The sequence below is a fragment of the Gopherus flavomarginatus genome, chromosome 4 (genome assembly GCF_025201925.1).
Source record: "Gopherus flavomarginatus isolate rGopFla2 chromosome 4, rGopFla2.mat.asm, whole genome shotgun sequence".
NCBI lineage: Eukaryota > Metazoa > Chordata > Testudines > Testudinidae > Gopherus > Gopherus flavomarginatus.
In genome coordinates, this window is record NC_066620.1 from 51180007 (window position 1) to 51197853 (window position 17847).

Consider the following 17847-nt stretch of genomic DNA (forward strand, 5'->3'; position numbering starts at 1 on the left):
ATACCTTCAGTGTTATAAATAGCAGCACAGATGTTGACAGAAAAATGCTCCCTCAATTACCATACAAACTGCTTTACTTGAGTGAACCGTTTAAAGCGGCCTCCAAAGGAAGTTCACTCAAGCAATTCCACAGATTACAGCTAATGAACAATATTTCCTCGCTCCTATTTAGTGCTCATTAAAATGTAAAAGCCTTTCATTTTCAACAGGCACACAATAAATAATTCCGCTCTCTCTCTCCCCCACACCCCTGCCTACTCTGAGCAGCTAGGATAAAAGTGGGGAGGGGGCAAATAAGTGGTTTGGAGAGCAGCAGCCAATTCATTAAAATCCCAGGAAGTGGCTGTTGCTGCTGCTGCTTGTCATGAAATGCGAAGTCTGTGTTTGGAACTCAACAGACAGTTCTCGGTAGACCAGACCGCTCAGACCCATCCAAGCCCAGCCTATGTTTCAGCAAGCTGCCAAGCTAGGGGACAGACAGACAGATCAGTCCCACCACAGGGACAAGGAGGACACAAAGTATATGTGGGCAGAGACTAAAACAAAACAAATAGCTGAAGGGAAAGAAAATGCAGTGATAAAACTTAACACAACTTGGGTTTGGGTTTGTTTTGTCTCTTTTCAAAAACAAACTCCAGCTACTTTAGGCCCCTACAAACTCTCATCCACAAGTAACATTACATTCATGAGTTGTCCCACTGAGTTCAGAAGAGCTACCCACATGTGTAAGTATATGCAAAATCAGAACCTTCCTTTCTTCCTTAGACATTGGGAACAGGGTCTGTTCAAAGCCCTCCGTTCTCCTCCCCACCCTCACTCGGTCTGCACCTGCTAAATAAAAAAGATGTTGGAATATAGGAGACTAGAAGTGTCAATGTATATTTGTATACATTGAAAGGGGAAAACGAGGATTAAATATCCCCAGTAGATGGTGGATTTTTAAAGGAATAAAAACAATTATTACACAGAATAACAGAACCATGGACAATAGGCATCAGAGATTTATAAAGAATAAATCATGCCAGATATGTGGGATTCCTTATTTTTAACTCTTATTTTTAACCAGAATTAGAGTATTTGTGGATGAAGGGATCACATCCGAGGTAACAGCTGTATTTTAATAAATCATTTCATATAGTCTTTCACAAAAACCTTACATGCAAAATCAAGCCCCATTGATTTGGTTTGGACAGGGACAGAAGCTAAATGACCATCCCCCGATAAACAGCAACAGACAGAATGCAGAGGTGTCTAGTTGGCCACTTGAAGGACCTATCTTATTTAACATGTGTGTGAATTATCTAGAAGATGGAGTTAAACACCATGTTAATGAAATTCATTAAGGATGCTAAATTTGAATAAGTTGGGAACAAAAGGGAAGACAGATTGAAAATAGAAAGAAACCTAGGGACACTACAAATATCAGCAGAAACATGGTCCCTTTGCTCTCCATCTCTGCCATAAATTCTATCATCCTTTATGTTGCCCAAGCTCACAACTTGCCATCATTTTTGACTCCTCTCTCTCTCTCTCCCCACACCCAAGTTGTCATCACAAACCATCAGTGCTTCCTCTTAATTATCTCTGAAGCCTGCCCTATCTACCTCCACCACCAAAATTATGGTGCTCTTTCACTTTCCCCATCAGAACCTTCTTGTCTCTGGCTCCCCAATCAAATGGGTGGTAGTGGTTGCACATTGTTGAAATAAAGGCATCTAGAATGTAAGAGGGCATCTTACAGTCCTTCTATATCTCAGTACCTTGGCCAGAGATTGTCTCAAACCAAATCCCTCATCCTAATACTCCTCAGTAGAGGGAGACTTCACATCAGGACGAGAACTTTACTACTTGGGCCTGTCTCTGATTTTAAGCCTTAAAAAACCCAACCAATCAACCACTGTCTTTGAACTTGGGGGTAAACCTGGTGAACCCTGATCCTTTACTTTAAATAAGGTTGTACATGGTGTTAAATTGTCAGGAGATGGCGGTGAAGCAGAGGACTAAGATCCTATACTGACCTAATCTTCAGACCTACATAAACTTGACAGAAATATCACTTTGCAGTGACTTTATGTTTGTTACATTCGTGTGTGGGAAAACGCATTCTCAGGGCTTATGGAGGGCCTGGTGTGGCTATAGCTAGAGGAAACCCATTTGTTACAATGCTGTGGTACAGCATTGTCATTGTGGGATACAATGTGTGTGATAGGGTCACAATTAAAATGAGGTTTCTCTAGCAGGGTAAAAAACAGCAGTTGAATAATTTTTTAAAATTGAAATTACCATTACAAAAATAATGCAGAAGCAGCATAGAACAGATGCTGACTTTGCCTGTGTCAGAGGCTATTTCTGAGGCAGGTAACTTCCTGTGCATTCATATTATTACTATTCTCTCCTTCACTAAAGTCAGCAGGTGTTTGTGGAGTGGAGGAATAATGTGAGGTTTTAATCCCTCTCCCTCACTAGTTTGCTATAAGCCAGCAGCTGTGGTAAAGAAGGAAGTTTACTAGCAATGCAATATTATTGATGCTTTCAACGCTATGCACTTGGCTTTTAACTAAGGTCATTTGAAAATGGTCTTCAACACCCATCTCATTTGCTTTTTTATGCTTGCCAATTTACTGTTGTATTCAAAGTGATTAATTAGTTTGTGGTGAAGGTTTATTAGGTAATCTTTCTGTCAATCAAAAATCACTGAGTTTTCAGTGCAGAATAAGGAACATGCAGCAATTTTTATGAAGATGGAGAATTGATGTCGCTATCATTGTGCACAAAAATAGGAACGTAGTTTAAACATGCTAGAGTACGTAAAAGGCTCAAAAATATTTTTTTTCTTGTTTGTGCTTGAGCAGGACAAAAGAAGTTTGATTCCCCCCTGAATTTTGAATTACATTTTTAATAAGAATTTATGAATCTGAAATAATCCTTTACTTCCACATTTGCTGGTTCAGATAAGGATTTGATGGACTTTTAGGAGTATTTAAAAAAATCAAATAATGAACTCCAGTTACGGACACCAGCACAGAAAAATACTATAACTCACAACTTGGGAAGAGGGGGTGGTTTTTGATATTTAGTTTACTAATCCAGATATGAGCCAAAGACACCATAATAGCATTTCATGGGCTTGACAGATGTTTCTTCATTGGAGACTATTCCAAATTTTGACAACTTGGGAACACAACGAAGAAAAAAATTATAAAGTAGATTTAGGTTTCTCCACTCTCTAAATATGTGCATTATAGTACTTATTTAACTAAAATACTACTTAAATAAGGGATTTAAGAGACTCTGCTGAACTCACTATTGATAAAAAATTAAAAACAAAGATGTATTTTGTAAGAAATATGGGCAGCTAATTATTATGCAACAACATTTTTCAGTATACCTGTATTCACAGTTGATATTATTCCCAAGATTGTATGGAATTTTACAGTGGTCCATACTACACTGACATCTACTTCTATTCTACTGCAAATCATTCTTCCCTATTAGACTTAAATCAGGAAAACAAGAAAAATGGCAGCATATTTTCTGATTTTTTTCCCCTTCCAGGTTAGTAAAGTTACCAGGAACTGAAGGTTTTCCTCAGGATCTTAAACTTTATTGTAAGAAATGCAGTCAAGCAGGGTACTTTCTTGATCAGAAAAGGATTTATAATGAAGAAGCAGGGAAGAGCATCTGCTAGACTCTTAGAGGCGTTATTAGCTGATTAAATTACACACTACATAAATGTAAGTCACTGATAACGTTATGATTTTTACATCATTAAGGTAACATGTAAAAAGATACAGATTAATACCAAGAATTTGACTAGCTTACCACTTTTCAGGGTCATCAGAGCTTTAAATTACACTAATTCTGTCTGAACATTTAAAATGGTATATACCTCTACGAGAATAAAGCGAGAAGTTAAATGGAACGCTTCCTCTATCACTGCCTTGATAAAGCTGTGCGTTATTTTTATCACTCTATTGTACAACACAGGTGATGAACAAGCAGCATCAAATTCGGATGACAGCCATATGAAATTGTACTGATGGACTAATTCTTCCCCCTCCCAGCTAAGTTCAAGGGTTCTTTCTGTGGGCTTTGAGATTATAGATCTGTAGCTAGAACAGGAAAAGATGAAGGGCACATAGGGCGACAAATTGGATAACTTTGACATAAGGGCAGATAATATAAAACCATAATCTGGTGTATATGAAATCAGAGTACCTAAAACCAGCTTTTTCAATTAAAAATATCTGCAGGTATATGATTAAAATAATTATACCACATATTCTAAAGCTTTGATATACACCCACATATATGCAGCATGGATTGATACCAACAAGTTAACGTGAATACATACAGACTTATTTTAGCTGTGAATTCACTCTCGGGAAATTGAATGAATCTAAAGAGAATATTTTTAGTGCTTCAAATCCAGTGGCTATGAGGAAATGAGATAGGAATGGTTCTGGAAGCCAAAGCAATGTTATTGCAGTGCACATTTATCAATCACCATTTTGGGGTTTTGATTCATTTCATTTGACTGTGTTTTACTGAATTTGCTTTTTAGACAGTTGCCTTTTATAGTTTTAGAAACAGCTGAGAGGCTCCATTCAGATGTACACTTTCCTGCATATGACATGAAATTGGAGTAACTATCAATTTACACACATTATTCTGGCATATTGAATGAAGAGACAAAGAGAGAGAAACAGACAACAATTGAGACAGCTAGCTTACAGATCTTTATTGCAGAAGACCATCACAAAAAGCAAATTAGCTGTTTTGTTGAGATTCTCTCAGAAAGATTAATCAACAGCATTTTGTCTATGGGTATGCAATAGATGCCGGTACTCCTTGCATGCCTGTAGTAGATGGATGATACTGATGGCAATCTAACTGGAACATCCTGCCTGAATATGAACAACAGATTTGTCAGTGTGTGACAGGCTGACAGCCCAGCTCCCAGCTGCTTGTCCACTGTTGTTAAATCAGTACCTTGTCTAAGTGTTCAGCAAAGAGGCAATCTGCTTCCTCCATTCGTACAGGCAGGTTGCCAGTTAAAAAACAAGTATTGGCTTTAGGCTGCCGTGCCATAATGCATTGAAAAGATGCAATCTAAACCTCTGTGTGCTCCTTAGGCAACAAATAGCAGGACTTGGACTTTCAGGATCCAGACTATCTTTTTCAAACAACAAAGATAACTGTAAATGGGATCAATGAAAGAAAACCACAAGAATTTAAAATCAGTGGATGACTTAATAGAACCCATTGAAGAAAGAAAATAATGGTTCTTTCTGGTATCAGGGAAGCAAGTTTTTGCGACTTGTGTTAAGGTTGGGTCAACATTTCCATTATAAACCGCTATTTTCAGGGGGCTTACAATTCATTTGTAAAACTTTACTCTATGCTGAAATTTAGCATGCGAGGTCCCACCCCAGGAACACAGCAGAAAAAATAAATAAATATCTTTTTTTAAAATAGAAAGTAATCTATGCAGCTACTTTAATTTACAGGACACAAAAGAAACAACTCATTGGTTTCAGATGCCTACATAATGCCCCCAGCTCTCCCCCCCAAAAAAGTTTTGATTTCAGAAATTCTGCAGGTTATTATTCAGCTACATGAATTAAAAATTGGGGTCAATAATAAAAATGGCAAATTATCAATAAAATTGGCTAAGCAAGCCCAAAAGCATAGAGATTTTTAAGTATTTTTACCACGCAGGTCCAGTGTGCATGTGAGGCAGCCTTTGACATGATGGTTAATTATCTGAGAAGTAAGAGGGATTTACACCATAGATTGTAACATCTCTTTTGGAACAGTTATGCTCTGTTATGTCATTAATCAGATATATTTAAGAGTCCCTAAGTACACATTTATACAATGGATCCCTAAGGGTTCAGGAGCAGCCATTATAGTCTACTGGATCAATAATCATCATAGTCTCATTCAAGTACCCTGAAGAACTGAGGCCTCACTATGGTGTCACCAAGTATCCTCGTCCTAAGTCAACATGTGGTCAAGTAGGTCTTGCAATGCTTCTTATTTTGCCTCTCCCTCTAGTTGGCAGCCCAAGCTGATCTTGCCATCTATTGGTCCCCATGCTCACTCTCCTGCAACACATACAGCTCATTTCACGTTACCTTCTTCTCTCTTGTTAAGATGCCCTTCACCTTAGTTCGATCAATAATATTCAAAGGCCAGTAATCAAAAATATCCTAAGTATGCATTTGCATATGCTAAGCAAAACACCCCAAACAGAGTTCATTCTGTTTGAAGATTTTCTTAGCTATCTCTTCTGTTAGGTCCCAAGTCAGGAAAACATCCCTACTCAGGTTAGCACTTATACACATATTGAATTTGAAATGGGACTTAACCACGTACTCTTGAGTGTTTTCCTGAATTGGAATCTCTTTCTATTTTTAAAATCTACATGAAGTGAAATGTATGCAACACACACATTTATTTAAAAACATGGATAAAAACTAGCTATTCAAAATAATTGTATAAGTTTCCAAATTGCATTAGTTATCATTTTCCTCTCCCTCTAGAACCAATATAGTTGGACCAATGGAAATTAAGGGAGGAAGCTATAAAGTAGTACCAATAAAACTCTTTAAAACATTTGTGAACTAGCTTTTCCGTAAAATACATGGTAAATACAGAACACACGAGGGAACAGAATAAAAGATATAAAGGCTCTGTTGGCACCTTTTAGTTTGACTCCTGAGTAATGTCCTCACTGCAATTGCATGTGGTGGATTCTTTGTCCAGCTGTCCAGAAGATAAAGGGGACTTCCCCTTCCAGTGTAGCCATCTCAAATCCATGCTGCAAAAACCTTTATGCCATATTACTCCATCATGTATGATGATAGCTAATAAGGCAGATACAATTTACCAATAAAAGGAAAGAAATATAAACCCAAAACTTTCAGAGCAGCAGTCGTGTTAGTCTGTATCCGCAAAAAGAACTATTTTAATATCCTAAATTTTAAGATGATTTTTTGTGAGCATGATATTATGAATCCTATTTAAGTATGCTTAAGATCTCTCATTTAGAGTTAAGTGGAAGAAGAAAAGGGAAAATTGTCTTTGCAGATGTTGAGAAGGAATTCATTGCAAGCAATCATCATTTAATATCCAGTGCTGACTTTTTGAACAAGTGCTTTCTCTAAATAATAAATCAAATGAGTTGGCACTAACAATAATCTCTCAGAATATGAATGAGAAAAGCAAGAATATTAAAACAATAGAAACATTAACATACAGAAATATGCTATTTCAGAAGGGAATGCAAAGGACATTGGTAAAATTAGCTGTTGCTTTTATTGAGTTTTGTTGTGAATCCTGCCTAGACCTGATGACTCTTGTCTTATAAAGACTGGGCCAGATCCTTCAATATCTTATTCAGGTGACCAGTCCCATTAACCACTCACCTAAATTTGCAGAGTTGTCCCTTTAAGCAGTAAATTATTCTATCAATATATTAGGTAAATTATGTAACCCTTCTTCCCATTGGTGAGCATTTATTCACACAACTTTAAACGTGTTGAGGAATGACCACCAAAATCACCTTGCTTCAAGAGTTAAACCCTGGGTTCTCCTTGTAAACAGAAATATTCTTTGGGGCAGGGGGGGTGGGGATGGTTTTGAAGAGGAAGACCAGGACCTTAGAGTAGATTCAGGATTGAATGAGGAGGCAGTTCAGAGCACAAAGCACAACTGTGTTATTCGGTCACTGTACTGCCCTGAGCAGGTGGTGAGTTGTGGAATGTTGGAACCACTCAAGCTTTTTATCAGTCTTAAAATAAGTCCTGGGGAAATGGCATTTCAGCAGCCCAGCCTAGGGAGGTTCTTAGATTTCACAATGTCTAATGGCTGCCATATACGAACTGAGAAAGAGAGTTAAGATTTGCCTGAGTTAAGATTTGGCAACCATACACTACTTTAATCCATGTACATATTTAAAGCCCCATTATTATTCTTTGATATTACACGGACTGGGGCAGAAGGGCAAATAATTCTACTAAGGTATTACTAAGAGAATACTGTCAATTTCTTCTCTTGTTTTGGTTTTCCACTAATTGTATGGCCCTGTAAGGGAAGCACACAATTAATTGCCTGTGGTCTTACTAGGATACCCGAGTCCAGATGTTGCGCCTGATAGAACATAAGTGTAATCCAAATCTTCTGGTGTTTAGTTGACTTTTGACTAACTCACTGGAGCCAAGAGTCTTCATTGTGAGTCCAGAGCTCCTTCCTGCTCTGACTAGCCTCTAAATTTAGACTATCTAAAAATATACCCCCTGCACCAGTCAGATGATCAATGTTCCTTTGGCACTGCTTAAGATAGCAAAGTTTTATCAGCATATCCAGGCCTCCCTCTATTAATTGGCATGGTTCCAACAATATTTAGTGAGACGTACCAACTCTCAGCCTTGGATTTATAGGGTTCCATATTGCAAGGAATTTTTCAGTAAAATGCCAGCAAATCTTGCAGGGCTTTCTATCTCTTGCAAGTGACCTGTGCCTGCTTTGCTTCATGGATAGATTTGCATGAACAACAAGCTTTTTGCGCCATTGGCAGTTAAAAAAGAAAATTTGTTCATATTGAACTCAATTTTTTAGAATTTTTGGCAAATGGAAAAATAAAGGTTTTGTTTCAAGTCAAACAAAATATTTTGTTCTGGGGTTTTCTAAACCTTTTTTAATAAAAGCAAAGGAAATGAAAGGCTAGATTCACAAAACCAAGGAGGTGGTGTTGCCCCTTTCCCCCTGCACCCAATAACTGGCTGGGGCACTCAGTAAGACTTGAAGCAGGTCTCCCTCACCCTGGGTGAATGCCCTAACCACTGGGCTGTAGGGTATTTTGGAGTGGGTCTCTCAATCTTTTCTACTGAAGCTGTTTCGTTTTGTATAAAATCCTTGATGAGCCATTGGACCAGAGAGAGAGAGAGAGAGAGAGAGAGAGAGAGAGAGAGAGAATATGACAACATAGCCTGGGGGGAAGGGCACCCATCTGTGTGGGAGATGGGATACTCAGGTTCCATTCCCTGCTCCATAGCAGGAATTCAAACCTGAATACCGCACATCCAAGCTGAGTGCCCTCACCACCAGGCTATTGGGTATAAGCATGGCAGAGCCAGCACCACTTCCAACTCTTTGGCACCTAAATCCCCTTTTGAATCTAGCCTGAAAAATTGAAATATTTTGTTTGGATAATGTCCATTCTTTTTGACAATTCTTTTTTTGTTTTAACCAAAACTATTCACCCAAATAGACACAAATCCATTAAATGTTTCAGTCTACCTGAATCTGCATTTTTCAGCAAAAAGAAGTTTGAGCCAAAACATTTTGCCCAGTTCTGTTCACAGCTACCAAACACAAATGGTCACCACAAGTCCTGAGAATGTTGGCCATGATTTCAAAGCTGTGGCTCTATTTTAAAGCTAGCCAACCTACCAAGGAGACCCTCCATTCTTTCAAACCACTTCGAGCTATTTGTAGGCAGCCCTCATCTTCCTCAAGAGCTGTGTGGTCTAGAGACCAGCATGTACATTTTATTTACATACCAATGGGTACACTCCAATGCCACTGAGATATGAAAGGAATTAAATCTAATTTCCCCTAAAATTATATGAGTACTATAAGCAACGCAGGATATGTGTGGTTTGTAATGGGTACACTTGTTCTACAGACACCTTCTGGCTTAGCATAACTATAATCTGTGCCAATGGGCAGACTCTGGTTTTCCTTCATTAACATAGATAAGCCACATGGGGTTTCATGGTCCTGAATTAACTTGCTGTTACTATCTCATTAAAATGGTCTTGCCTTATTCAGTTTTACATATTCTCTACCCACATAAATGACTTGACAGAGGGAATGTGCTATCACAGACTTTCTTTCTACATGAACATTTCACATGCCCTCTTTCTTCAGTTAGATGCTGCCCTTGTTAGTGCTCATTTAGCCACTGCAAGCCAGAGGGGAAAGAAATTGTGACTGAAGATATAGAGTCTAAAAAAAAAACCAGACAAGTTCTAGTTCAGCCGATTTATCTTTAGCAAAGCAAGTTGAATTAGTTGTTATGAATAAGTTATCCAACTAATTTAGTTCTTGTTTTCCCCACCTAGCCTGATTTCTGCAAAAGTATTCAGCCAAATATTGGGAAGAAGGAAGTAGGAAGAGCATTGTGGAGGGGATATGGTGCAGCAGAGTTCAGCTATGGCAGTTCTCTGCTGTATGTAAGTTAGAAAAGCCCATTGGCTACTCTAGCTAATACAGGGTTCTGGGTGATGCTGAATGAAGGACCCATTATAGAGAACAGAGAAGGAAAAATCAGGGTTCCTTTGTGTGGAACTGGACCACAAAGGTTAAGTGACTTGCCCAAGGTCACACTCAAAGGCTATGGCAGAGCTAGAAATGGAACCTAGATCTTCTGGGATCTAGTCCAGTGTCTTAACCATACCACCATCTACACCAAGTAGTAGGGCCCCTGTGCAGGGGATCCACAATTCTTACACACTATGAAGCTGTGCCCTGCTGGAGGGTTGTTATGGAAGCAAAAGCATAGCCTACAGATCTGCGTATGGGGACCCATCTCCAGCTTGTCCTCTCTCTGCTTCACACATCCTGCTGGGGCCTATTGGTCTTGTAAACTCTACTGCAGCCCTGAGGCTTCAGCAGTGGCTAGAAAGCAGCTATGCTATTACTACACAGGTCAAAGGGATAATAGGGGTGGAAGTCTGTCTTCTTGACTGCCATGGGACTTCCCCTGGTCTAAAGCCTAGTAACTCAAGCATAGCGCAGGGTGGGTGATTTGGATAGTAACCATTCTATTACTAACATGAATTAGATATATTTTAATTCCTATTATTAAAGTCTCTCTTTGGCAACCTGAGGCTAGTTTCCAGCATTTATGAGAATTTTTTTTGGTGGTGAGTGGTTTTAAGGACTCCTTGTGATAACTGCATTTGATCCTGATTATATGTGAGCTTTCTACATACCTTTGCTATGATTTGAGCTTTATCAGAATCTCCAGTTCTTTCCCTGTTGCCCTCATAGGGTTGCATACACAGTACCTCCAATAGGAGACAAAACTAAGACTTCAGAGTAAATTGTAAAATCCCACATTTGTACACCAGCAGGTAATAAGTGAAGAAGCTTAAGCATTGCATTCCCACTGTCTGATGTTCCAGACCCTGCAATCAAATAGGAGTTTGCCATATTTGGAAGCAATTCTACAAGATGACAGTTTATTGTGGAAGGTTCAGCATCACTAACAAATCCAGACCAATAATAATATATATAAAAAGAATTTCTTCATCATTTCTCCCAGGATAAACTGCAAAATTTCTTTAAAGGTGATGGTCAACCATTATTCAAATTTTAAAAGGATTTTGGATGGCTGTTTAAAAATCAGGCTACAGGGGCACATTCTACACCTAATAGAGTGCTTAGCCGTAGCAAGGCAGCAGGAAGTCTTCAAGCAGTGAAAAAATATCAGACAGGGCTTTACCAAAGCTAAGAAATTCTCTCTCTCTCGTATGTGTGTGTATATAATTATATGAGTAACCTCTGAGGGCTGAACTGGCACATTGTTCTAAATAGCATTAAAATTTAAAGGCTTCTCTTTAACAGCACACAAATGAAATTTTAAAATGTGTAGTGGCTCAATTTTGTAATGCCCCCAGAACCATTTTCAGGCAGCGTGAGCAGCAAATTTGATAGTTTAAAATATCACTTTGGAAATTAGCTAACTCACAGGGGAGGTCACCCACTAGGAGAGTGGTTCATGCGTGCAGGGGTTCTGCATAGCCACAGGGGGTTGCTGCACTGGGGATGAGGAAAGATTTATAGCCATAAGGATATAGGCACCGTTTCTGGAGATACTCCGGGACTTTTGGTACCACCGAAAAAAAAATAGAGGGTTCTCAGCACCCGCAGGGACAGATTAATCTTTTGTGGTCCCAGGCTCCCAGACCGTAGCCCTGCCCCCTGCTCCACCTGCGCTTCACCCAAAGGCCCCATCCCTGCTTGACCTCTTCTGCCTAAGGCCCCAGCCATGCTCTGCCCTGAGCCCAACCCCCACTTGATCTCTTCCCCCTGAGGCACTGCCCACTGCTCACATAGGGAGAGGGGGCAGAGAGGAGCACTCACCAGCAAAAACAGAAGTCAGTGCCTGTGCATAAGGAGACAGAGCTAAGATACTAGGGAGAATCAATTCCACATTGCTCACCTGCCTCCCTCTGTATGCCTTTCTCCCTCAATCTGTCTCCCTCTGGAAACCCTCCTTCCCAACCCTCTAGTGCCATTCCTGATTTCTCTCTCTGGCCGGAAAGCAGCAGGGGTAGGTTAAACTGGAAGGTGTGTTCAGGAATTGATATAAAGCCTGGTTGCAGTAAGGTTGGTGACAGCAAACAGTCAATGAGAAGTTGTCACCTCCTTGAAGAGCAGTTGCTGCTATACTTGTGGAAGTGAGCATGAGTGTGGGGGTATTGTATGGAGGAAGGGTTTTGTCTTTAGGCAAGGACAAAGAAAGGGGATACATGTGGGAAATGGAATGCACTGTAGCATTATACGCTTCAATTCCTGGGTCTCTCTGAGGATGAATACATTTGGTTACAGTTTCTAAATGGCTGAGAAAGGATGGACTCCAGGATTGGATTATTCCTTCATTGAAGAGAAATGAATGGATAAAGGTACAAAATTCGGTGTTCCTAGCCTTTGACATTTACAAGTGTTTGGTTACAATCTTCAACGGGGATTTTGATGGCAAAAATAGCAATGAATAATGCCAAATACTTAAAATTCACTGATAAAGCTCCATTTAAAAAACGTTAGCAAAAGCAGCTACTGTGTCTGAATACCTTTAGCTAGCAGCAGGAACTTCTTTTCTGGTTGTTCTCCCAAGACACTCTTTCCAAAACTGTTATGCATATTTCTGACATCTTCACCCTGAAACACATTAACAAGCATTTATACAGTGTCTGTAGGTCAATGCCCTAGTCACAAGGTGCTGAGGCCCACTAAAACCAATTTAAGACAAAAGGTTATATGTGTCTGCCATGGTGATAATAAGAGGGCAAAGTTTGTTTATAACCTACAGCAGAAGACAACCATTCACGGCATCTAATCCACCCTTCTCCAGACAATGCAGGACAGTTCCCCTCAGTCAGTAAATATAAGTACTTATCTGGTTCTCAACACCATAGCATTTGCTACTGATCTGCTAATCTAGTTTTAAATATCACAGGTGGTGGGGCTTACAACACTGCCTGCTGGAGATCACTCCAAAATTGAATCTCTTCCCTCTTTGCCAGTAAGTTTTTTCTGCAATTTATTTTTCAATCTGTTAAAGTGGTCTCAAAACCTTTATGAGCATCACGTATCAGAGGGGTAGCCGTGTTAGTCTGGATCTGTAAAAGCAGCAAAGAATCCTGTGGCACTTTATAGACTAACAGACGTTTTGGAGCATGAGCTTTCGTGGGTGAATACTCACTTCATCAGATGCATGTCATACATCACCCCGGTCATATAAATATTTTTAAAAATTTTCAATTATTTTCCCTTAGTTTATACAAAGGGTTGAAAAGAGAGGAGAAGAGTGATGGTACTCAAGATCAACTAACAATTCCAAACTTTGACCACAATCCTAGCTTGAATGGAGATTTCATCATGAAATAGTTAATAGTCTTATGTTTACATTGCCATAAGTGAGCATCAGGGTCAACATCCTATTGAGATGACTGGGAGCAATTGATTCTAATCTTGTACCAGCATGAAACAAGAGTAGCACTACTGAAATCAATGAGTTACACCCATGTTACAATGGTCCAAGTGACCAAAATCAGTCCTATTTTTTCCACCTGTAAGATCAATCAATAGCATTGCGTCATCTTCACGTATGAGCTAGAAATGTAGTGATATGTTTTGTTTATTTATGAAACCAAAAACTGGTAGAAACTGGTAAAGCCATGAGAGCACTGCCAAAAAAGTGTGTGTCTGAATATTAGCCGCTATCTGCCCCTCTTGTAAACATTATTTTCTCTTTGCTGTTTATGTTCTTTAAATATTGTACATGATTATAATTTACATTAGTTACAGTGAAACAACAAGGTTATATTTAGTTCTTTTAATATTTCCTTATAAATTGGTTCATCCAGCATCTTAATCATGTTTGTCACCCTTCTTTAAACTCACTCTGATTTGATAACATCTTTCTGATATTGAGGTGGTTAGACCTGCATGCAGTATTTTCAGTCTGTCTAGACCCTTAAAAAGAAGGACGACCCCCTCCCTGTTCTATGATATCTGCATATTCATTGCCACACGACTGTCCTGAGAGTACATGCTCAAGTTGTAGAGGGAATCCTGGGTTCTGGGCTTGGAACTATCTGCTTGGGTACTACCTTCGGCTGGCTGACCCTCTATCCACCATCAATAAGTCTAGATTTTGATTCAGTGGTTGCCAAATGGGGAGGAACAAGGTTAAATTATTAGAAACATGGTTTAAGACAAAGGGGAAAAATGATACCAGTCATTTATAATATTCACCTGCAACCACCTCAGGCTTATTATAACCGTAATCTAACCTGTAATAACTGACCTAAAACTGTAAATCTTTAAGTGATTACATGGCCAGAGAAGTTCAGGCAGATATAATTTAATCAGTTCAGAGCAGATTTAGCTAAGGGCTGGTTGCTCAGATTGCTGGCACCTACTCATGTTTCTGACACATTTGAATAAGAATGGCCGAAAAAAATCAGACTTGACTTTGATGCAGGTAAACATTTAGTAACTGCCTAACTGTATTCCTTTGTGACAGAATCATAATAAAACAATCTTCATTAACTCTCAGTTCCAGAACCTAATGCACCATTATAGTTTTCACATAGGTCCAGCATACTGTGGCCCTATGGATATTTTGACCTTTGTAGTTGCTACTAGACCTTAGAATCTCTTTCTTTGGAAGAATATTACCTTTACACAAGCATAAACGTATGAAGAATTTTTTAATCTCATTTAGGTTGGCCTCACTTGTCTCATAAAATGGAGTTAAGATTCTTTTCCACTGCAATGACACCTGCTAGTGGGAGAACAGGTGATTGAATGAAAGCGTCACTCATGCTCACTTCAGCCAAAAAGGGCGCCATTCTTTTCTGTTCCTGCCATTCACAAACCAATGAAGAACTCTGCTACACACCATCTGATTGAAGGAGCGAGACTCGGGGAAGATTACTTGGCCATCAGAGCCAATCTTGGAAGATGATTTAGGAAGCAGCGAAACCTATCCACTAAGCAGCCTATTTTCTTCCATATATGTGAGGATTTATTTGCATACTCATATTAATGTTGGTTGGAATTATGCACATAAGTCCTCCTTTGTTTTCCTGTTGAGAAGAACAGATACCTCAATATTTTATCTAATGCCCTATGATTCTAGTAAGACAGCTCCCACCAGAAACATTTGACAATGTATTTTTTTTTATAGTCCATAATAATTGTATAAGTAATCCTGCATTCAGTATTTTATTATTGGATAGCTGATACCAGAAACTATTTCCACTTATCCTACGTTTATGCCTTGTGTAGAGGATACATGCGAGAGCCTTTCACTGCAGGTGTTGATGTCTCTCTACAAATATGCACTTTAGGCAAGATTTGAGCTGAATAGGCTTAAATGGTGAAATAATTTAAAAAAAATATTGGTCTTTATTTACTTTATATATTTTTGGAAAAGCCTGCTTGTTGAAACATCGTGCACATTCTGAATCTGCTGGTTATGAGAAAAGTGAAGAAAAATACCATTTGCTTTTAGGTAATCGGATTCTGTGGGATCTAATCCTATATCCTATTTATGGCTGTGCTAGCTATTCAAAATTAAAATGAACCTTTCATCCGTGTGTATCATAAATGGGCATTTATCAGGATTATATGATTTTGCAATCCATCTGAATATGTAACCAGAATTTGTTTTCCTTCCGTTTCACTATGTAATTACCATGCAACAATAACAAAAGTGACATGTTTGAAGAACAGATAAAATGCTGTAAATTGGCCAGTAATGGTGATATTTCCTCATCTTCTGAAAAACCCATTTATTCTCTCTCTCAACAAATCAAGGCATTGTCAGCCCACACTCATCTTGTGGCCAGAGGGGCCCTACCAATTTCTAGATGTAAGTGAATACTGGAATGCAGATGAAGCCTACTAACTAAGGCTTTCAACTCAGGCAGCTGGTCTTAGCTTGCCTCAATTTCTAAATCATCCATAATGGGGCCAAGACCTCCGAAGCACTAAAAAGAGCGAGCTGACACGCTGGACAAACTGTTAATTTTTTCCTGAAGAAGCTGCTATATTGCACATCTGTCACTGCTGTGCAGACAATTACTCACAGAGTGGAAAAAAAATCTGCTGCTTGTTTCTAGTAGAGCTGTTAACAGACATAATGGAGAAATACAATGGTGTAAGAGTCAAAAAAGGAAGGTTTCTTAGAATTTTTGCCAATTATTTCCTCATTTTGTAAGCTGTATTTAGAAATTTAAATATTCAAAACCATTCTATTCTCCACATGTGTAAATCTCAGATCTGCTATGTTTAAAGAATATATATTAAGTGAGCTGATATTGTAAGGCTATATTTGAGATATCAAAGCTGCAGCAACTTTTGTAATAATCTCCTTTAACATCTGTCTCTCTGTAGCCATTATATTAGTTTTTAAGACACCCAATAAAGAGCTTCTGTCAATATCATTTAAAAACAGGTTTAGAAATAAGCATACTGAAAATGTTAATTTTTCAAGAAATTAAATGTCTATTTAAATTGTTCACATTTGCAATTTTAAAAAATCATTTCTTATTTCTATAATATCCAATCTTTTTAGCATGAGATGTGCTACCATCTGTCATCAGTAAAGCCACTGATGGTTCCAATGTGAAAGGGGAAGGCAATCTAAGTAGGAGTAATCTGAAATTCCTGCATTCAATCATGGAGACCCATAGGACTTGTAAAGAGAGTGGGGAAGTCGAGTATCTATGTAGGACATTGTAACAATATCTTTTGCAGATGGTAGGAGGCCAGTGAGGATGGAGAAAAGAATTAGGTACTTCTGACTTTGTGGCTGGAAGCTTATTGGGCATGTAACTTAAAAAAGATATCTCCCAAAGGCAAACTGACCTGGCAAGAGGAAGTCCTCAACACTTCAAGCTGCCCCTAGCCTGCCCCATTTTCGGTGATTAAATTAAAAGCATCATAACATTTCCCAGGTCTACTAGGTCCACATTATTTCTAGGCCTTCAAAGACCAGCAACCATTCCAAGGCCTGATTGAGGTTTATTAAATTTGGGTTGGTTCTTCTTTCTTTTCCACAACCATGAACACTAGAAATGGCCTTTAAAAAAAAAAGTGGAAGTTGAGATTCTCATAAAATAATACGACTCCAGAAGCTGGGGCTTTAAGCAAAATGCCTAATATCAGAGAAGCTCATAATACTGCAGCCCCATGGAGACATATATGAGGCCTGGAGGCTGCCCTAAGTGGCCCGGGCTCCCAGCAAATCCAACTCCCTTGTCTAGTTAAGATTGGCTGATGCTCTTTGAGGGAAAGAAGCATTACTTCAGCTAAGTGGAAGAAATAGCAGCTATTATCCTCTGCATGATAATCCTAAGGGAAAGGTGTAATTAAAAAAAATTCAGAGTGCACAGATAAAAATGTGACAACATGAAATACCTTACATTCTGCTGAAAATTTAAAGAGTCATCAAGGAACACTCTTTCACTACAAAGCTAGTGATGTCTGTGAATCGGGGGATGATTTATGCTGTCTGACAATTCAAAGACAGAAGAC

The 17847-nt window shown here is 38.9% G+C and overlaps 1 protein-coding gene across 1 annotated transcript in view; it reads right to left on the bottom strand.

The window, feature by feature from the left end:
- Positions 1–12869: 12869 nt before the first annotated feature.
- The window catches only part of GPATCH2 (G-patch domain containing 2), a 203684-nt gene continuing 198706 nt past the window's right edge, over positions 12870–17847 (bottom strand). The window contains exon 10 of the mRNA XM_050950232.1: positions 12870–12957. Coding sequence (XP_050806189.1) covers positions 12953–12957 — 5 coding nt within the window. The 3' untranslated portion in view covers positions 12870–12952. The remainder of the gene's footprint in view (positions 12958–17847) is intronic.